General features: G+C 34.6%; 4 protein-coding genes across 4 annotated transcripts; 3 read left to right on the top strand and 1 right to left on the bottom strand.

Moving 5' to 3' along the window:
* The first annotated feature begins 5174 nt into the window (after window positions 1-5174).
* Window positions 5175-9296, top strand: LOC102602891 (aspartic proteinase-like protein 1). The gene is made up of 10 exons (XM_006340714.2): window positions 5175-5746; window positions 6311-6446; window positions 7057-7292; window positions 7536-7760; window positions 7854-7989; window positions 8072-8145; window positions 8226-8325; window positions 8402-8462; window positions 8755-8826; window positions 8904-9296. The coding sequence occupies exons 1-10, from the start codon at window positions 5385-5387 to the stop codon at window positions 9167-9169; spliced, it is 1668 nt and encodes a 555-aa protein (XP_006340776.2). The 5' UTR covers window positions 5175-5384; the 3' UTR covers window positions 9170-9296.
* A 605-nt stretch (window positions 9297-9901) lies between these two features.
* LOC102602551 (pre-rRNA-processing protein ESF1) lies at window positions 9902-14836 on the bottom strand. Its single transcript, XM_006340713.2, has 7 exons — window positions 14151-14836; window positions 13982-14056; window positions 12588-12823; window positions 12204-12366; window positions 11956-12084; window positions 10729-11426; window positions 9902-10594 (listed from the first exon to the last, which is right to left on the bottom strand). Exons 1-7 carry the CDS (start codon window positions 14766-14768, stop codon window positions 10228-10230), a joined length of 2286 nt encoding a protein of 761 aa, XP_006340775.1. The 5' UTR covers window positions 14769-14836; the 3' UTR covers window positions 9902-10227.
* Window positions 14837-16760: 1924 nt separating this feature from the next.
* On the top strand, window positions 16761-18301 carry LOC102601994 (peroxidase 64-like). Its single transcript, XM_006340884.2, has 4 exons — window positions 16761-17008; window positions 17086-17271; window positions 17362-17524; window positions 17682-18301. Exons 1-4 carry the CDS (start codon window positions 16796-16798, stop codon window positions 18074-18076), a joined length of 957 nt encoding a protein of 318 aa, XP_006340946.1. The 5' UTR covers window positions 16761-16795; the 3' UTR covers window positions 18077-18301.
* Window positions 18302-19899: 1598 nt separating this feature from the next.
* LOC102602219 (peroxidase 64-like) lies at window positions 19900-21450 on the top strand. The gene is made up of 4 exons (XM_006340712.2): window positions 19900-20152; window positions 20233-20421; window positions 20678-20840; window positions 20923-21450. The coding sequence occupies exons 1-4, from the start codon at window positions 19946-19948 to the stop codon at window positions 21315-21317; spliced, it is 954 nt and encodes a 317-aa protein (XP_006340774.1). The 5' UTR covers window positions 19900-19945; the 3' UTR covers window positions 21318-21450.
* The last annotated feature ends 334 nt before the right edge of the window (window positions 21451-21784 follow it).

Genomic DNA, 21784 nt, shown 5'->3' with positions numbered 1-21784 from the left:
TGTTCTAACCCGAGTCTTGGCTCCACCGTACATGTCCTTTATCGCCCTAATATAAATCATCGGGACTCCTTTAGACTCCAAGCACCTCCAGAGGACATTCCTCGGTACTTTGTCATAGGCCTTTTCAAGGTCAATGAACACCATGTGAAGGTCTCTCTTCCTTTCTCTATACTTTTCTACCAGTCTACGCATAAGATGAATGGCTTCGGTAGTCGAACGTCCCGGCATGAATCCAAACTGGTTCTCGGAGATGGACACCCCTTTTCTCACTCTCATCTCCACCACTCTCTCCCAAATCTTCATAGTATGGCTCAACAATTTGATACCCCTGTAATTGTTACAGTTTTGGATATCACCCTTGTTTTTATACAACGGAACCATTGTACTCCACCTCCATTCATCAGGCATTTTCGCTGTCTTAAAAATAACATTAAACAGCCCAGTTAACCACTCTATGCCTGCCTTGTCCATGTTCTTCCAAAATTCTACCGGAATCTCATCGGGTCCGGTCGCTCTTCCCCTGCTCATCCTACTAATAGCCCGTATAACCTCCTCGGACCTAACGCACCTACAGTATCCAAAATCCCGAAGTCTTTCAGAGTGTGCCAAATCACCCAACACAATGTCCGCTTCCCCTTTTTCATTTAAAAGTTTGTGAAAGTAGCTTCGCCATCTTTGCTTGATAGAGGTCTCTTCCACCAGTATTTTGCCTTCCTCATCTTTGATACACTTCACTTGGTCCAAGTCGCGCGCCTTCCTCTCTCTTGCTTTTGCGAGCCTATACAACTTCTTATCCCCACCTTTGTCCCCCAACTCGACATACAAGCGTTCGAAAGCTGCCGTCTTCGCCTTCGAAACAGCTAACTTAGCTTCTGTCTTTGTCGTCTTATAGGCTTTCTTAAGCGTCCGCTTCTCTTCCTCGTCTACGCACTCCGCCAATTTTGTGTATGCAGCCTTCTTCGCTTCCACTTTACCTTGGACTTCCCCATTCCACCACCAATCTCCTTTATGTCCTCCGAATTTACCCCTAGACACCCCTAGCATCTTAGAAGCAACTTCCCTAATGCAACTAGCTGCTTTATTCCACATGTTGTCCGCATCCCCGCTACCACTCCATGCCCCCATCCCCATCAGCTCCTCACCCATCTCCCGAGAAAGGGCAGGGGTCAACCCACCCCATTTAATCCTCGATCGATCAGGTACCATCTTCTTCCTCCTATCCCTCTTAATCTTCAGGTCCAACACCAAAAGCTTGTGTTGGGTAGTGAGGTTTTCACTTGGGATAACCTTGCAGTCCTTAAATAGACCTCTATCACCCCTCCTAAGGAGAAAGTAATCTATCTGGGTCTTAGCTACCGGGCTACGAAAGGTAACCAAGTGGTTCTCCTTCTTCGGAAAGCATGAGTTAGCAATCACCAACTCAAAAGCCTTAGCAAAGTCTAGAAGCGAAGCTCCACCTCCATTTCTCTCCCCAAAACCAAAGCCTCCATGAACATCATCAAATCCACTAGCAGTTGAATATTTTACACAAGAATATATTTCCATCTGATTAAAAATGTTAAAATTTCAGACTTTATACTTTAAAAAATATCTTTGCATACCATTTATCTTGGGCAGTTTTTAGTAAATGGATGCAACTTGAAAGTCCATTAATCAAAGCCTAGTCAAAGCATTAAAAATAGTTGGAAACAACTTCGACCATACAATATATAGGAAACTTCCAATTTTTTTCTTTTCTCATTTTCTATTTGGTGTCTCTAAAAAAAGGGAATTTCGCTAAGCGTTAGTGAACTAAATTTTTTTTTAATACTATTTTAAAAAAAATAAAAATTGACAGTGATATTTATAAAAAAGAAATTAAGAAAAGATTTCCACCAATTGACAGAGATTTTTTTAATAAAAAAGTTTCCACCAAAATCGCTGTCAAGGCAGCGATTTTGTTTTTAAAAGAAAAGAATTCTCACCAAAATCACTGTCAAGACAGTGTTTTCTAAAAAAAATAAAAAAAAATTTAGTCATTTTGATGTTGACTAGTTGGCAGAAATTTCAGAAAAAAAAATCACAATTTTTTTTTTCCACCAAAAAGCTGCCAAGGCAGGGATTTTCTTTTTTTAGGAATAACGCTGCAACAACAGCGATTTTGAAAATAATAATAAAAAAATAATGAAAATCGCTATAAAAAATAATCTCAAAAACGCTGCACGGACAGCGATTTTCTGAAAAAAAATAAAAAAAAAGTTAACGGCGTCAAACAAAATCGCTGCGTCAGTAACGATTTTGCCCTTTTGGTTAGAATTTTTTTTGTATGTGCCCTTTAGGCTCCGCCGCTCCGGACTCGAAGAAACATAGCTTAAAAGGGACTTTTTCATTTGCTAAAAATAATTATTCATTTTTATTTATTAAATTTTTAAAAAATTAAAGAATAACTTATTATTTTATCTTTAATATTATGTATATTATTTATTTTAATATTTAAATGGCTTACGATAATTAGGGGTGATATAAAAAAATTATTACTTTATTTTTTTACTTTTTAAGGGATGGGTGAAAAAATATGAACAAGTAAATGCGAAGGGAGCGCATAAGAGTATTTGATTTTCAAGTCAACTTTAATATAGTTTATTTTTCTAGGAACCAATTTTACGAAATAGGTTTTTCTTACACGTTAGAATATATTATTATGGAAGTAGTTGTAATAAAGTTGTTTAATAATTTTCAGTGCTTCTTTCTTACCTTCTACCTTAGAATTGATCAATTCAATTTTATTTTACTTTTACTAAACTTGTGGTATTCATGTCACAACTCTTAACTTTTGGTTAAAAAGAGAAACAAAATCAAGTAAGTGTGATGAATACATTAAAATTTTAAAATAGGTGTGAAACATCAGGAATTAAAACCAACAAAAACTTGAGAAAAAGAAGATTGCTTTTTTTAAAAAAAAAAAATTACAAAAGAAGTTTAATAATAAAAATATTATCAAAAAGGAATTTGTATTCTTTTAATTAAAATGATTTAAAAAAAAACAATCAGAAAACATTGCTGGAAAAAAAAGAGTTCTAAGAAACTTAAATAAACACCAGCTTGAAATATTTATTAAACAAGTCTTGAAAAGACTAAAAAAATAAATCAAGGACAATCTCAGAAGAAAGATTTGAGCGCATATTTATTTTCTCCTTTTGATTATTGAGAAATAAGAATATGATATGGACGAATGTAAACGGTTTGTACCAAACAAACGCACGTCATATTTAACAACTCTCTATAGCTTAAAAATAAATAAAATACTCTATTCGTCTCAAAATACTTATTATATTTTTATCTACAATTAAACCTCTCTAAACTAATATAGGCAAAATCATGAAATATTATTATTTTGTAGAGTTATTATTTAATCGATAAATTAATATTTATTAATTTAAAGAGTGTTTTGACACCGAAAAAATTGTTCGCGGATGAAATCTCAAAGAATTTGAAACAACTCACTTATGAAAACGTCATTCATGAACTTGAGGTCATGATTAATGATCTCGATTACCACAATAAAATGGACGTTAATAACCTATTGGACGAGTGAAAATTATACATGCTCAGAGGTCCAGAGTTTAGAACAAATTGTGGATATTATTGAAAAAACAATGTTGATGATAAAGTTGAAGATGATACAATATCTTTTGAACCAGTTATGCTTAAGGAAACACTTGCATCTAGAGTTCTTCACAATTTTATGGTGCAATTAGAAAAGACAACACCGGAACTTTTGGATGCAATAAGAAAAGTTATAGATGAGTTTCAACTAGATTTAAATTTTAACAAAAAACAGAACATAATAGAATCATATTTCACTAAATTTTCTTAGATATTTTTGTACATTTAAAGATTATTAACTTATAATATTAATAGGGCCATATATTTATATGGGTCTTCTGAAAATATATTATCTTATTGAAATGAGGGATTTTTTTCCATTGACCCAAGTCGGAATTGGAGGAAATTATTATCTTAGAGAGATTATTAATTAACCGAATATTAATTTAGTGAGATTTTACTGTATATATTTTTTTCAAAAAATAACATAAAAGGAGTGTTTGATTATTTATCTTTATTTATATTTTAAGATATATTACTCTATTTATTTGTCATAATTAAAATATTTGTAATAATTCAAAAATAATTACTACTACGGAATAAAAGTAAAACGATTTTTTTATTAAATTCATTTTAAACTTTAAAATGAAGATACATATTCATAATAAGGATGATAAATAGTTTGAGATTAAGTAGTACTTAAATATTTAGGTAAACTACCATTTTTGTTAATAGAGATTATTAGGATATAGTATAACTCATTTTATCTTCCCCAAAACCACTTTCCAGATCTATTAATCAATTCACATACCTTTGCCCTTGAATTTTCGCCACGTCTACAACTACATTATTGCTGTTTTTATTACGGATAAATAAAGGTACTTGGATATAAATAATTGGCTTTGGGATTTGAGTGTTTGAATGGTCTAAAATCATAATTGAATAGAACTCATCCGCCGATAGAATCTTACAAAATTTCGATATTTATATTTATGTTTTATTTTTTAAATTTTCACTCGCAAAAATACTTTTTAATTCCATCCCACGTATCTTTGAGTCCTAATTATATCGAAGGCTATGATCCCTTTTTCTTCATTAAAATAATTTGATATTTAAAAAAAAACGAAGGGCCCTTCAATTATTTTCTTTTTGCTGTGAAATAACAATATCATGAGAAATTACTTTGGAAAAGTCAAGTGCGGCTTCCCAAAAGGGAATGTAGAGTGCAAAAATCATTACTACTACAAAAGAACCCTATGCAATTTCTTATGTACAAATTTCCAAAAGAAAAAAAAAAGAAGAAGAGGAAATCATGAAATTCTCTGCACTTGCCAGTTAGCAGCAACAAATAACTACCGTAAAAAAAAACACAACAATTGTGATGGAGTAATAAATAATTTTTCATTCTTAATCAGAATTTTTGAGTTCGAATCTTCAGTTGTCTTAGCTGTACCATTATTTTCAAATTTAATCGAGCTTTAACGTAGATATCGTGTATATCGAAAAACCAAAAAAAGCTACAGTAAAAAGAGGATGGAGCCCTCAGCCCAGTATAGAAAACAGAAAAAAGTGGAGCCCATAACCCGCCACCCAAACAAGTCCTAGGTGACCAAACTCCGACGCTTTCGTCTTTCACACAGTAGTCGACGACTTTCTTCCACCATTTTACGCTCTCCTAAAAAACTACATATGGAAGCAATGCTTAACTTCCACAGCTTCAAACTCGTCCACCCATTTTTTTTTCCTTTCTCAAAATCCCCCTTTATCTCCTCACCTTTTCTCTTTCTTTCTCCCTGTATATGTATACATACAAAGAATCAGTCTTTTTTGTTTTTTCTTATACAAACATGCCTGATTCTTGTAAAATTCGTAATTTTTTCGTTGCCCCAATTCTTTTCTTGGCGATTCTTGGATACCAGTTGCAGAGAACTGATGGGTTTGGGACATTCGGGTTTGATATCCATCACCGGTATTCGGATCCGGTGAAGGGTATTTTGGACCTTCATGGGTTGCCTGAGAAGGGGAGTGTTGAATATTATTCAGCTTGGACTCAACGTGATCGGTTTGTTAAGGGCCGCCGCCTTGCTGATACAACTAATCCCACAGTGCCCCTTACTTTTTCTGGAGGAAATGAAACTTTGCAGCTCAGTTCTTTGGGATTGTAAGCTCCCTCTGTTTGTTGTTGTGTTTACTGTCTTTTGCTTTTTCTGTTAGGTTGGATGTCAGAGGTTGACTGTGGTTTAGTTTGTTTTTGTCTGTGTAGTTGGAGGTGTAGGGATAGTAATCCTATAGCAGGAAAAATAGGTTACCTAGACTGAAGAATTTCCATGTCTGTGTTGGTAGGAGGCAACATGAATTATTGAATTAGTAGAGGAAGGTCCATGTATCATTTATAGTTTGAAGAAGAAAGATTTAGGCCTTTTTGGTATGATTGTCAAACCAAACAGGACATATAGCTCTATTTTGGTAATTTAACTGTATAAGACTACTGACTCTAAATTTTGAATTTACTGTTATTCTAGTTCCAGTTCAAAGCTCTGAATTCTGTTCTTTTTTGGATTTCCCTCTCCTCTGCTGTCTTTTAGTTCTCTCTCAAGACAAGGGGTTGTTGTGATGTTTTTGGCAGTAGCATGTCTGTAGTTAATTATGTGTTTAACTGTAGAGTTGCGAAGTCTGTAATATCTGTAGTTGTGATGTAACTAATTTTGTCTTTGGCAATTTTCAGCTTGCATTATGCAAATGTCACTGTTGGCAGTCCTGGGCTATCATTTCTAGTGGCACTTGACACTGGCAGTGACTTATTTTGGCTACCATGTGATTGCAGCAACTGTGTGCGTGCCCTTCAGACACGCAATGGAGGAGTATGTTAATTCATCCTAGCACTTTTTCTTTTTCAACTTTCAAATGTTTAAAGAGTTTTTCTTTTTAGTTGATCATCCCTTCTGTATATTGCCTTCTGCAATGAAGAATATTGATAAATCACAGGGAGTAGTTGTACAAACTTTTCTTCCTTTTGTAATTAAGAAACCTGCTGATAACTCAATGGCAGGCGGCAGCACACAGCAGATTTTTCTTAGTCTGTCTTTATCAGTCATTATGACAGTAACAGATTATCTTCAAAGTTAGCAAGATATGCGGTGGACGTAGAATTTGAGGAAGTATTTTTCTGTTAAGGAAGATTCATAACTAACACAAAATGGATGATTTCAACTAAATCAATATTTGCAAAGTGAGTTTGATGCATGTAATATCCTGAAATTGAAACGAAATCTATGATCCATATCATTCGTAGCTTGTTAGTCATTGAAGAATTTTTAGATTCTTAATAGCCTAAGTACTTGACACTCCTGACTCCACCAGAGTTTGCCTTAATTTCATTCCTCTTTTGCCTTTCCCTTTTTACATTTCTGTGCATTATTTCTTGGTTGACACTTATAATCATCCATCTTCCTTTGTTTGCTTTTGAAACAGCGAAGAAATCTTAATATCTACAGCCCTAATACATCTTCAACGAGTGAGGTTGTTCCATGCAATGGCACTTTATGTGGACAAAATAGACGATGCTTAGCTTCACAGAACGCATGTGCTTATGGAGTTGCATATCTCTCCAATAACACCTCATCATCAGGGGTACTGGTGGAAGACATCTTGCACTTAGAAACAAATAATGCTCAACAAAAAAGCATTGAGGCTCCAATTGCTCTGGGGTGGGTATAATTACTTTTTCTTTATCATTGGAAGAGATTAAGGTGACTAGTACATGCCTTGTTGTTTGAGAGATGCAGTCACATACTCACATTCTAGTTAGAGCAGACTTGGAATTTTTAACTACTCAAATGATAGTGTTTATAACTGGTTCAATATACCAAAATTGGTAAAGCATTGTAATTTGGATCTTCTGATGCATTTTTTTAGCCACCTTAAATTTTATTCTATTTCTTTCATTCCAGGTGTGGGATAAGACAAACAGGTGCATTTTTAACTGGTGCAGCTCCTAATGGTCTATTTGGACTTGGTATTGAAAATATATCTGTCCCAAGCATGTTAGCAAGCAAAGGTCTTGCTGCAAATTCTTTCTCTACGTGCTTTGGACCTGATGGTATTGGAAGAATAGTTTTTGGAGATAAAGGAAGTCCAGGCCAAGGAGAAACACCACTCAATCTTGATCAACCACAGTAAGCTGTCACTTCGATTTTCTGGTTTTAACATTAAGGGAAGTGAGAATTCAACTGAATATGTGTTTACTCATTCTCTCTCTCTGAATGCAGCCCAACTTATAACATCAGCCTGACAGGAATAACAGTAGGAAGCAAGATCACTGATCTTGATTTCACAGCCATTTTCGACTCTGGCACTTCATTCACATACTTGAACGACCCAGTTTACAAAGTCATTACAGAAAACGTGAGTGAGAAACTAACTGTATGAGTTATCTGTGGAGTCTGTTCTTTATATTTTAAAACTGAATACTTTGCTTCTTTTGCAGTTCGATTCTGAAGCAAAACAGCCACGTATTCAACCTGATGGTGAAATTCCTTTTGAGTACTGCTATGGGATAAGGTGAGCCAGCTTTTTTATTTTACTTTTTACTTTCTTGATGTCCTTTGAACTCTCAGGATTAACGTGCTCCATTTAAGCAGTGCAAATCAAACTAGGTTTGAAGTTCCAGAGGTAAATTTGACAATGAAAGGTGGCAACCAATTGTATCTTTTCGATCCGATAATAATGCTCTCACTCCCGGTAAGATGGTTTCTGCTCCTTTTATGTTAGAGCATTCTCTTTTAAAATATTCTAATATTTCAGCTGTTATCCTCAGGACGGTTCAGGCGCATACTGTTTAGCTGTTGTGAAAAGTGGGGATGTCAACATCATTGGACGTAAGTATCTATCATCTATCGGTTGCTCCTGATGTTTTGTTCCTTTCCATTGAAATCTGTAATGTAACTTGCACTCCTACCAACTAATGATCTCACAGTTACCAAGTTTTAGAAGTCTCAGTTCCCATCGATCTCATGAGTCTTCACTCCATCTTAAATTATGGATTTTGGAAACCTATTTGTAGAACTTGTAACATTCTCAAAAACCTGAGCTATTTGTCAATTTACTCTGATCCTCTTTCTGTATTATGAATATATGACAGAGCAAACTAATATATAGATCCTTCTGCAGAAAATTTCATGACTGGCTATCGCGTAATATTTGATCGGGAGAAGATGGTTTTGGGTTGGAAAGCCTCTGATTGTGAGTTTGCAATCCTGAGTATGACATTTTTAGTGTGCACACCTGTTCATGTTCTAACTAGAAAACTTTCTTGGCAGGTTATGATTCTGGAGAATCAAACGATAAATCAACAACTCTGCCCGTGAACAAGCACAATTCTACTGAAGCGCCTTCGCCTGCCAGTGTGGTGCCAGAAGCCACCAAGGGAAATGCAAGTGCAAATGAACCCGCTACATCGCTCCCATCTGTTCCATCATCTAGACCTGCAGGAAACCATGCACCACATTTGAATTCCTTCTATTGCCAATTTATGATGGCTATCTTTTCCTTTTTTAGCTATTTTTTGATTATTATTTCTTCATGAGGCTTTTATTTGTCCTCTGTATAATATTGAGTTCTGTTGCAGCATAGAATTGAAGTGTCCCACAGCATTTTTGATATTGCAGTTTATACCTAATATATGTACTGTAAATATATCTCTGATTTCTTTCTGTCCTTTCCTCATTTAAGATTAAATACATTTCTTTCATTAAAAATAGCCTGTAAAGGGAAATTTCGTGTTTTGGTTCTGTATGATCCTTGAAACTAAATTAGCAAGTGTATGAACCTAATAGTCAATGAAACGAATAAAAACCATAGGAGACCAAGGTTAAGACACCACCAAAGACGACTACAAAACGTTAGGTGAGTTCTTTTCGACTTATGCCCTGCTGAGGTGTTTTTAATACCATATTCTATTTAGTCAGTTATAGTAGACTAGGAATCCAGAAAACTTCAAATCAAGAGGTCATACTCCGTCAACTACGCTTGGTTTAAAGCTTTATCCCGATTTGTTTTGACTAAGAGTGTCTTCGCCTATAAACTCTTCTTGTGTACTTGACTTATAGGTTTGACCCCCATTTCCTCTAGGCTAGTTCATTCCCGGAAAAGAAAACTAGTTGAATTAGCGAGGATCCTTAAGTAGACAAGCCAACGTATGTGCAAACTGACATCACCATTGCTGTATCAGGGGGGTAAATAATGCATGAAATTATACTTTTGTGGTATTTCTTTTCAAGCAGACTTCAGCACAGTAACCAGAATACTCAGAAGCTGTTCAAGAAAAATAGTTAGAAGGAAGTCACTGCATTTTGAATCTCAGATGAGTACAGAGGAATTACATTAAGTTTACAGTCAGACTACCGTAAAACAAAAATTGAAAATTGTAAAACGTACAACTCTTCCAAGTTGACGGAACCATAAATTTAGACCATACAGTAAAACATAAGGGAAATAAAAAAATTAAAGTTGCTATGTATTGAGATTCACTGCGGCCACTATTCACCCCATACTGAACCATGATCCGTTTTCATGAACCTTGTGTGTGTAATCCCATGAGAAGTCGTGGATCAAAATTTATATAACCTCTTACTTTTCACTCTCTTATTTTACTCTCTTTTCATCCTTCTTCTTTGCCCTTGCTCGACTTTTTTCATTCTCCTTCTTTCCTCGCTCTCCATCGACATTCTTTGCCATTATTTGACTCTTTTCATTCTTTACTACCGCCTTACCTTGAGAGGACAATGATAATTGTTGTGATTTCATCTTAATAGATTTAACTAAAGAAGATAGCTCGTGCTTTTCCTTTCTTGAAGGCAAATCATCATACTGCAATTTTTCATTTGTTGCTGACTCTAATGTTCTGGATGGCTGCAGTGGTGCAGCTATTCCGGGCTGTTGTTTTGCACTCACAATTTCTTCTTCGACCTTGTGCTGCTTTTGTGCCAACTGACGAGCATAAGCTGCACTCCTGCAAAAACCAAAATAGACACCTGTAAACAAATGAAAAGAGCAAGCAGGCATTGTTTTGGAATTGGGAAAATGCCAGACCAGTTTTGTTTACAAGCACAAACAAGAAATTGGTGTAAACAAGATGGGATATACCGTTTGAACTGAGGATCGGTGGGGTCCAATGCAAAGAGGTGTGATTTAAAGAGAGATGAAAACCGTGGATCTTCATAATCTATAGTTGGTAACTTGTCCTCTACTGGAGTTCCTTTACCCTTCTTCCCCTTTGCCTTTTTAGGTTTCATGTTGTAACCCTTCAAGTTAGGGTCTCCTCCTTTGTCATCTGCAAGTAGTAGCTCAAGCTCTGCTCTACTTGCCTCAGCTTCTTCAGATGCTTCAAGGCTCTGCTTCCCTTTCCTGGTGCTCTTATGTTGGGAATCCTTATCCCCTTTTGCAGAAGGCTCTTCTATGAAGAAGTCCTCAGGTTCATCTATAGGTTCTTGATCACTATCACTGCTCTCATCTTCTGATGAATCCTTGGTGTTACCTTTCCTCGACTTCTTTTTCTCCCTTTTCTTTCTGAGATAAGCTTCCCATACAGTTTCCGACTGTTTATCCTTCTTTTCTAGGATACGTTTACTTAGATCTTCCAATCCAGTATTAAATGTGACCTCCATGTCCTGATCATCGTCCTCATTTCCATCTGAACCCTCCCCAGACTGGAGTAACGTACGGTAGGTATCTTGTTTTTTCTTCCTTTTGGCAGATTTATCTTCTGTGTCATCACCTTCCTCACTATCATCACTTCCACTCTCATCAGATGCCAAAAACTCTTTCAACTCCATATCTGCAAGCTGCCACAAAAAAACAATATCACTATTTGCAGAGTAATAGAAAACAGTATTAAGGGAAAGAAACAAGGTTAATAAACATGAAGATTTTGTTAATGGGAAGGCATAAAATCTTAAAACCCCAAAATTGAATATCCCTTATATTGGAAAGTGCAGCACAACCCTACACCAGCAACCATAATAGATAGCACAATACTAACACATAGATAACCACATACAACACTGTACGTACAAGACACATAGATAACCACATACAACACCTGTACGTACAAGACACATTAATAACCACATACAACACCTTACGTACAAGCAAGCATGTGCACACTGTATCACTATCCCACTTTATAGGCTCACTGACAACACACCCAAGTAAAAAACAAAGAATAGAAAAAGACGTCAGAGGTGCCTGACAATTTTCTCACACTTGCTAATATCAGCAAGAGATATAGTTTGACAAAGTTCAAAATTTTCACGGAGATACTAAACTAAAAGACACATATATACACACACTCTACATCAAACAAGAGTAAACCTGTTCATCATTGAACTGTCTCTTCAAGGTCCTGATGCGTTGTGGCTCATCCTCATCCCATGTAAGTTCAATATTGCTGTGCTGCAAAGCTCGAGTGTGAAAATCTAGACCTTCATAATCTGCAGGGGCCTAAGTACCAGAAGAAATATAACAATCAAACACAAATGCGATTAGATTTTATGTTTTCAGCCAATAATAACCGTCAAAACTAAAGGCTCCTATGATGAGAAAGTGAAGCCATAAATTACTTCTGTTGCAATGTCACGTGGTTGATGCTTGAATTCCATGGAATCTGGAATAAACCTCAAATCTAATTTGTTTGATGTTCTTTCAAACTCAACCCCGTCGCAAGATTTGTAAAGATAATCTGCTGTAGCACTTGAATCGCATTCCACCACAGCATAATAATACCTGCAAAGTACAAAAGAAAGTATCTTTGAAACAAGACCTATATATAATGAAAGATGGGGAATTAATAAACACGGAATAGAGGAGCATAAGGGTAAAAAAAGAAGAGGAATCGAATAAATTTCATAAAGGTTTATCAACAAGTTATCATTTTTAGTCAGCAAAAAATCCAAGAATCACCTAAAGATACATTACTCAGAAAAAACACAGAACCAAATCATCACCTGAGCCGACTCATTTCATAGGCGCGTAATTTCTCATTGTCCATCTCCTCATCATCATCATCTTCATCATCACTGTCTTCATCTTTTGCCTTTTCCTCGTCAAATAGGCCAACTGGACCATGGACAGCCTCCTCTTCCATACGCTTGAGACCAAAGTCAGATGGATAGACAGCAACAGATGCTATTTGACCCCCTCTTGGGAGAAAGGAGCTCAATAGCATATACAAGTCAACTGCCTACATAGCATAACAGCTTACTGAGAAAAGAACTTAATAGTTCTATAGAAGTTAAATACATCAAGGCATAGTTTGGTTAATGGCTTAGTTGCGCTAACTCTTCAATTTTGATGCCACACCCGTCTCGGATTCTCCAAAAATACATTACTTTTGGCGAATCCGACACGCACCCGTTGGCATTTTTGAAGAGTCCAAGCAACATAGGTTAATGGCTAGTTATGGAATATAATACAGGGTTTTAATAATAGTGTCAGGATTGTTATGAAGTAAAGAATAATGTAAGGTGCAGTGAAAAATAAATTATAGGGGGATTCCCTACTCCAAGGGATTTTTTTTCTTTTATTCTGATTCATGCATTGCTACTAAGTATATTATTATTTCACATTATGCAGCATAAACAATATATAGATATCCACATAAGTTATGCTTTAAAGTAGTGCAGAGCTTAACACTGAAAACTAAACAATATTAGCTATGCAGAGATTTCTACCAACAACATTCTATAGATCACTTCAGTAGTTAAGAAATCTATATTACAAACCAAGTGACTCCTTATAAGTTTGAATTGAGGTGCAATCCACATTATGACCGCGGTAGGGTATGATGAATAATAGACAAACGCCCAACACTATCATATATTATAGATAAATGCATGAACCCATAGATGGCCTCCCGTATACTCTGACTACTATATCTATTATTTTGTAAATTATCCAGAAAAGAAAACATTTTTGCCTGCAACTCAACTTCAAAGCTAAGGAATACTTCACCACAATACACCCGTGCATAACTTTTTTTTATAGGCTGCACCTTTCCACAACTATTTCTATGCTCAAAATTGAATGCTCAGCACAATCTATTAACAATTTACTCCAGCATCCAGAAATGCTCAAACTGTTATTCCAAAGTTATATGAGACATTTAGACAAAGCCAGTAATGGTCAAACAAAACTGAACTAACCATATTCTCATCCCAACCAATTCAACTGCCTGCAGGGCCGAAGTTATCTTGATAGGGTTGGCTTAAGCAACTATTAATTACAGTATTGTTAATGAAAAACAATTATAATCACCATATCAAAGAACAAAAGTTACAAATTTGACACCTTTCTAGGGATCATTCAATTATCCATATTGGAAAAGAAAAAAAAAACGAACCTTTACTCTACCCCAATCCATGTTAACAACAGCAAGCCTCTTAGTTTCCTTGTCAATCTCAGGCACATCCTCTTTCTGTTTCAGACCAAAACAAAAAAATGCAAAATAATTAAAAGCCATAAATTCAAACATCATACCCAACAAAAATGCTGTCTTTTTCATTGTGTACCTGCACGAAAGTGTCTTCCTCCTCTGAAGAAACTTCGGCCATTTCATCATCAGAATCGGAATCGGACGTACTTGCCAATGAATTATCACTTCCCACCTCCTCATCTTCATCTTCTTCGGACTCTGATGATACGGCGCCAATTTTCTTCAATTTATGGTCCTCAATTTCTTCCTCACTCGTCCCACTGTCACTCTTGGTCTCTTCTTCTTCTTCTTCACTGTCATCATCGCTTTCAGATTCTAACACCTTTGATTTCTCCTTCTGCCTCTTCTGTTTCTCACCCTGTTCTTCTTCTTCTTCCTCAATATGGTAATAATGGTTAAGAGGGTTTTTAGCAGAAGATTTACGGGGTTTGCCTCTAATATCAGTCGGTGCTTTTGATGATGCGAAGTTTTTATCGGTGAACATACGATTAAATCGAGAATCAATGGTAACTTTAGACTTTTTCTGCGGTGGTTCGCGGAATCTAGGATCCGAGTGTAACGCCGCAAATCGAGAATCATTGATGACACTCTTCTCAGTTCTATTTCCTCCGCCGCTTTCATCTCCGGCTGCGGAGGAGGCATCGGCCGGCCTTTTCCCCTTTCTGTTCTTACTATCCTTGTTTTTTGACTCCATGAATACGTTCTTCTTCTCGCTAAAACCCTAAAACCCTGAAATTTATTACAAACCGTATAAACATTGAAGAAGAAGATGATGACTTCACAGCTTCATGGACATTCAGAGCCCAACAAGGTCAGCCCAATGAACCCAGCCCAAATACTTAACTGGATCAAAATCGGATGACTTACATAAATAACCTTGGAAGTTGATGGTTGAACTTTTGACCCAATTTCTCATATATGTTGTAATGTATTATATTGTTAATTTAAATATAATGTTTGTTTTGATAATTACTTACTCTTTGATGGTTATTACGTATTATTTCATAATGTATCTGGTGTCGTATGGTATCAAATAGCATCTTGCTTATTTGATGTTAAATAAAGCCTATATGATGGGTTTGTGCTATTGTTTTACCTTTTATTAAATAATTTTGGTTAATATTTTTTTAAAATATTAATTAAGATAATTATGACATGTTATTAATTTATGTGACATGAATTTGACATGTCATTTATTTAAGGGCGAGTGAACTACATACATGCTAGGAGGGGTTTAAAAATCTTATTTTGATTGAGTCTAAGGGTTCAATTAATAAAGGGTTAAATAGAGGAGTTCATAAAACATACTCGTATAAGTACAATGATCGCCTTAATCTAAAGCTGATATGTTCATTATAAAATTGATTCATATATATTTCTATTGTTAGACAAGTTGTTCACATATATTATTTTTTATAACAATAATAAAAAAGAATAATTTTAAATTTATTTTATTAAGCTTATGCTATATATATTTTACTAGATTTTATAAAGTTTATGTATTGTATTAAGAGTCCATGTATAAAATGGTAGAGGTTCACGCATGGGACTCAAGGTCCATAGATACATCTACGACGTATCAGTTTATATACACATTGATATACACCTCATTATAAAAGTGGTTTATATACAGTCCTATCGTTGTAAAAATGACTCAAGTATATCTTTAGGTCTAATTGAAGTGAAAAAAAATAATTTTTATTTTTTATTTATCAATTTCTAAATCGCAAAAATTGAGGGTATATGGAGGGGTTTTCCTATTATCTTTTCAACCCTATGTTGTTATCGTTGTTCTACCAAAACAAAAACTTTATGATCTCTTTTTAGTTTTTTGAAAAAAATTAGTCGATTACAGCTAAAACAATTAGCCTTTAGTTTAAAGGAATCTTAATCATCAAACCCTTCAATTAGTTTTTTCAATTCTTGTTTGGATGGTTGTTAAGCGTTATATTGTATTGTATTGTTAATTTAAATATAATGTTTGTTTTGATGGTTACTTACACTTTGATGGGAATTGAGATGATTGACATTGTTACATATTATTGCATAATTTATTGTACTCTATTATTTTAATGATAAAAATTTCAATCGGTAAAAGCCAGCCTGCATTGCATTCCTAACTACCAATCACATCAATAGTGCAATATTTCAGGCTCGTCAAATTATTATAACTAACCAAAATGTGCCTTAGATAACAAACAAGCCATAATAACATGAAAAACGGTTTTGATGTTTCAATCTCAACTACTTTACCAGTAATGTCTTTTAATTAAAGGGGAATTAGTTTTTCCTTTCTTTTTAACAGAGTATTATATATTTCCAAAGAAATTATAAGATTACCCAACTTTTTAATGAACATGAGTGTTTAGGTCGAGGATCTATTGAAAATAATTTTTCTTATGAATTACATTGAATATGTTGTCGTTGAACATAAAAATTAAGGATCGAGGGTAATGTTTTTATAGACAAAAAAGAAAAGAAAGGATATAAATGTTTTAGTAATGCTTCAAAAACACTCGATTAATGAAACGATTATGCATGTTACCAAATTCACTGTTAGAGCTAATATTTTCAATTTGAGATTCCAATAACCATTTTACAAATATGTCCTCCTCTTTCAAGAACATCCCTATAAATAGCCTTACTAATTTTTATTTTTCTTCATCACAAATCATTTAGTTGTTAATTACCACCACTTAGGAATTAACTAAGCTGGAAACTATGTCATCCTCTTCTGCATTAATCTTGTTCAGCTCATTGCTAATTTTCTCATTAATTTACTCTCAAGGGAATGCACTTAGTTCAAATTACTATGAGAACACATGCCCTCAAGTTGAAGATATTGTTACTCAAGTTGTTACTGAAGCAACAAAAAAGGACAAAACTGTCCCTGCTGCTCTTCTAAGAATGCACTTCCATGACTGTTTCATAAGGGTACATTTTTGCATATTTTTAATCTAATTAGTACTATAGTTTATACAATTCGTTCTGATTTTTTTAATTTGACATAGGGTTGTGATGCTTCGGTGTTACTGAACTCAAAGAAGAACACTGCAGAAAAAGATGGTCCTCCTAACGTTTCTTTGCATGCATTCTATGTTATTGATAGTGCAAAGAAAGCCATTGAAGCGCGTTGCCCTGGCATAGTCTCCTGTGCTGATATCTTAGCCTTTGCTGCTAGAGATTCTGTTGTCGTTGTAAGCAAACATTTCTTATGTCTGACCATCTCATCTAAAAATTTATTCTTCCTGCATTTCCAGTTATTAACTTTTAACGTCTATGAGCAGTCTGGTGGACCTTCATGGGACGTGCCTAAAGGAAGAAAAGATGGAAGAACATCGAAAGCTAGTGAAACTATACAATTGCCAGCTCCAACTTTTAACATAAATCAACTTCAACAAAGCTTCTCTCAAAGAGGATTATCACTTGAAGACCTTGTCGCTCTCTCAGGTTATCTATATACACTTGTAACGTTAAAAATAAATAAATTACACTATCGGTATATATAACTTGTTATGTCATGTTACCTGTCTTACTTTTCGGGTTTATTGAACTCTTTTGTATTTGAGCTAATTATAATTAACAAATACTGTGTCTCAATCTGCAGGTGGACACACCTTAGGATTCTCTCATTGTTCATCATTCAATAACAGGATACACAATTTCAATAACACACATGATGTTGACCCAACATTGCATCCAACTCTAGCAGCAACGTTAAAGAGCATTTGTCCACTGAAAAACAGGGCTAAAAATGCTGGAAGTCCCATGGATCCTTCCTCAACGACGTTTGATAATACATATTACAAGTTAATTCTGCAGAACAAGAGTTTATTCTCTTCAGACCAAGCTTTGCTCAGTAATCCCAAGACTAAAAGTCTGGTTTCTGATTTTGCTAGCTCAAAAGACGCGTTCTTTAAGGCTTTTGCTAATTCCATGATCAAAATGAGCAGCATAAATGGAGGTCAAGAGGTCAGAAGGGATTGTAGGGTGGCTAATTAATTAATTATTAATCCTTCCAATGTATTGATAATATCCAGAAAAATGGAAGCAGTGTGGAGATTTGTATTTTTATATTTTTTCAGATTTCATTTAGCTACTTATTAAGAACACTTTTTTTAAGTGTTACTATAGGATTTTGAGGAGCAGAACTTTTGTCAATCTCATTATCAATATTGTATCAGTTTGTAATTTGTAACTTACTATAAATAAATCAGTCATTATCAATGTATCAGTATTTGACAAAAGGCTTGCGTTTTTCTTACCCTGACCAATCCATGTGACCTGCTTGATGAACGTCAGACATAAAAAAATGGTTCATGGGCATTCTTTTGTCCTACTATTGGTGCTACAAAACAAGTTTACTTACGCTCAGTCTTTGCGCCAAATCGATAAATAAATGAATATTTTTTATGTGCACCTTTATCACTAACCAAACGGAATTTGTGACTGGGTTACTCCTTGAAATGGTCCAAATGTCTACAGTCTACTAGTTGTAGTATTTTGGAAAAAGTTAGATAGCAATGATCCAATTCAGGAAAATCAAATAGAGGTCCATATATAGGGTCAAACTAAGGGCCACACTAGATTTTCTTTAATTTAAAGCTAGATGTTTTTAGATCTCACTCTTGTATGTCCACTGATACACAAAAAATCAAACATTCCAAACACCAATTTTAGTGTAAATGTAACATCACAATTCACATGTATGAATTACTTGCTTCAATTGTGTTACGTTCTTAGCTAAATTCATATAAATTATAAAAGGTTATACATCTTATAAGACAACAATTCGATATGTGATTTTAAGATTTCTCGTTTCTTCTTTAACAAGTTCATACTTTTAACTAGTAAAAATCAATACCAAATTGTTGTCTCATAAGATGTATAACCTCTTAAAATTTATATGAATTTAGCTAAGAACGTAACACAATTGAAGCAAGTAATTCATACATGTGAATTGTGATGTTACATTTACACACAAAAAAGATTAAAAAAAATAGATTTATTGCGAAAGACATTTAATGAGTAGAGACATACATACATCCCTAGTGCGATGTAGAGCAACTAAATCTTGCTTTGTTAGGATGAAGAAGAGGAAGTAAATCATGTTTATAACAAAATCATTGAGAATAATTTATTAGACAAATTGGATTCTCATAAACTATACATGTTTTTTCTATTAAAATTTCCTTTTATTATCACGAGATTAATCAGATATGTATAGTAGTTACTCATAGAGATCTTTACGAGGCATATTAATCAAAAAAGAAGTAAAAAGGTTATTCTCTCTATCACCTTTTTGACATTTTGGTTTTACATAGAAGGCCCTAGCCAGCGGAGCAATGGTGGTGGAGTAATAATCAAGTAGATAAGCAGCAAGATCAAATCATAATTATGTGTTATCATTGCAAACAAACAAATAGATACTATGCTTTATATTACTAATAATAATAGATAAATATAAAGCCATGCGTGAAGTGATATTTTACTTGGCTACTTACTATCTTACTCTACTAGGTAGCACCTTTTTTCAAATTGAAATGACTAATGCTGAGAACCAGACAATTTAGCTTAATTACATGCATAATGACTTTTCCACCATAAATTTCAAATGTTAACCACCATAGTTAATCATTAGGCATAAAGCATACAAAAAGTAATGAGAAAAATAGCAATTAGAGATGCTTAGAAAACACTCCACTATCTATGACAAACATGCATGCCACCAAATTTACTAGTCAAGTTAATCATTTCAAATCTACAAATCAAAGAATAATCACAAAGTTTTGGCCCTCTACCTATAAGTAAGCATTTGTAGTTGTCAACATAACATAAGTCATAAAATAGTTACACCTTAGTAGATTTCCAATGGCATACTTTGCTCCATTGTTGAGCACATTTCTTTTTTTCTCCATCTACTATTCTCAAAGCAATGCACTTAGTTCAAATTACTATGCAAAAACATGCCCTCAAGCTGAAGACATAGTAATGAAGGTTGTTAAGGAGGAAGCACAGAAAGACAGAAGAGTGCCCGCTACACTTCTAAGGATGCATTTCCATGATTGTTTCCTACGGGTATATAACCATATTCCCTTGTTATTTCTAAGCATATTAGTTTTACTGTACTTATTTCCTCTGTTCTACCTTGCTTGAAGGGTTGTGATGCTTCAATTTTGTTGAGCTCTAAGGGGAAAAACACCGCGGAAAAGGACGCGCCTCCTAATGGTTCTTTACACGGATTCTATGTTATTGATGGTGCAAAGAGAGCAGTGGAAGCTATATGTCCTGGCGTTGTCTCTTGCGCTGATATTTTAGCGTTTGCTGCAAGAGATGCAGTTGTGTTAGTAAGTACATATCCCCTGCAAAGAAAATACTGTACAACAAGTGTAGATGTATGGTATAAATGTTACTAACAAAGTTCAAATTTCATTGAAGATGTTGTACTAAAGTAGAGACTATAAAAATCAGGACTAACAATACTGCAACAGCCCATCCCACACAACTTTAAAAACTGTTTCTTTATATACTCAACATCTCTCTCGTGTAGAGTGTAACAAATACTCCTATATTCTACAAGCTTATTGCCAGTTGTTTTTTCAGTCAGGCGGACCTTACTGGAACGTGCCTAAAGGAAGGAAAGACGGACGAATATCAAGAGCTAGTGAAACAACACTGCTTCCAAAGCCTACATTCAACATTTCTCAACTCCAACAAAGCTTCCATCAAAGAGGTCTTTCACTAGACGACTTGGTGGCTCTCTTAGGTCAGCATAACAAATGCTCCAAAAAAATTAACGAGTTAATTTCTTAAATGGTCACTCAACTTACATTCTCTCTGGCTTGCAGGTGCACACACTCTAGGATTTACCCATTGCTCATCATTTATGAACCGTATATACAACTTCAACGCCACACATGACATCGATCCTACACTACGTCCATCATTTGCTGCAAGCTTGAAGGGCATATGTCCACTCAAAAACAGGGCAAAAAACGCAGGAATAAGCAATGATCCTTCACCAACAACATTTGATAATACTCATTACAGGCTAATTCTCCAAAAGAAAAGTTTGTTATTTTCGGATCATTCATTGCTGACTACACCAAAAACGAAGGGCTTAGTTTATAAGTTTGCTACATCAAAATCAGCTTTTCATAAGGCATTTTCTAATTCCATGATTAAGATGAGTAGCCTTACAGGAGGTCAAGAAGTTAGAAAAGATTGCAGGGTTGTAAACTAATTTATTATTAGTAGCAATTTGATATATTTGTATAAGATGATCCAGGAAAATTGGATTGTCTATCACTTGTTATATTATACTACTCTATTTTATTGATTGAAATGGAAGAATTGATCAGTTGTTTCAAATGTTATAATTGGGAAGAAAAAAAAGGAAGGGAATAGACAAAGGAAGTTGTTACCACAAGTGGCCGGCATAAAGAACACAGCATCAAAGATTAGTTCCCTTGCATTTTAACTTTACACGCCTTTTAGTAATTAATATAAATATTTTATCATAATCCTCATATTAATTGAATGATATATAATTTCAAATTTTAAAAAATAATTTAGAAAATAAATAATTACTAACCGAAGGAGTAATATTTTTATGTAAAGAGAAATTCAATGAATATCGAACACCCCACAAGTCCATATATGTCAATTTCTCAAATTAACGAGTGACTAATATTTGATCAATAACTAAAA

Source organism: Solanum tuberosum, unplaced genomic scaffold (genome assembly GCF_000226075.1).
Source record: "Solanum tuberosum cultivar DM 1-3 516 R44 unplaced genomic scaffold, SolTub_3.0 scf00020, whole genome shotgun sequence".
Taxonomy (NCBI): Eukaryota; Viridiplantae; Streptophyta; class Magnoliopsida; order Solanales; family Solanaceae; genus Solanum; species Solanum tuberosum.
Note: the sequence above shows the minus strand (reverse complement) of the source record. Positions and strands in the feature narration are given on the sequence as shown.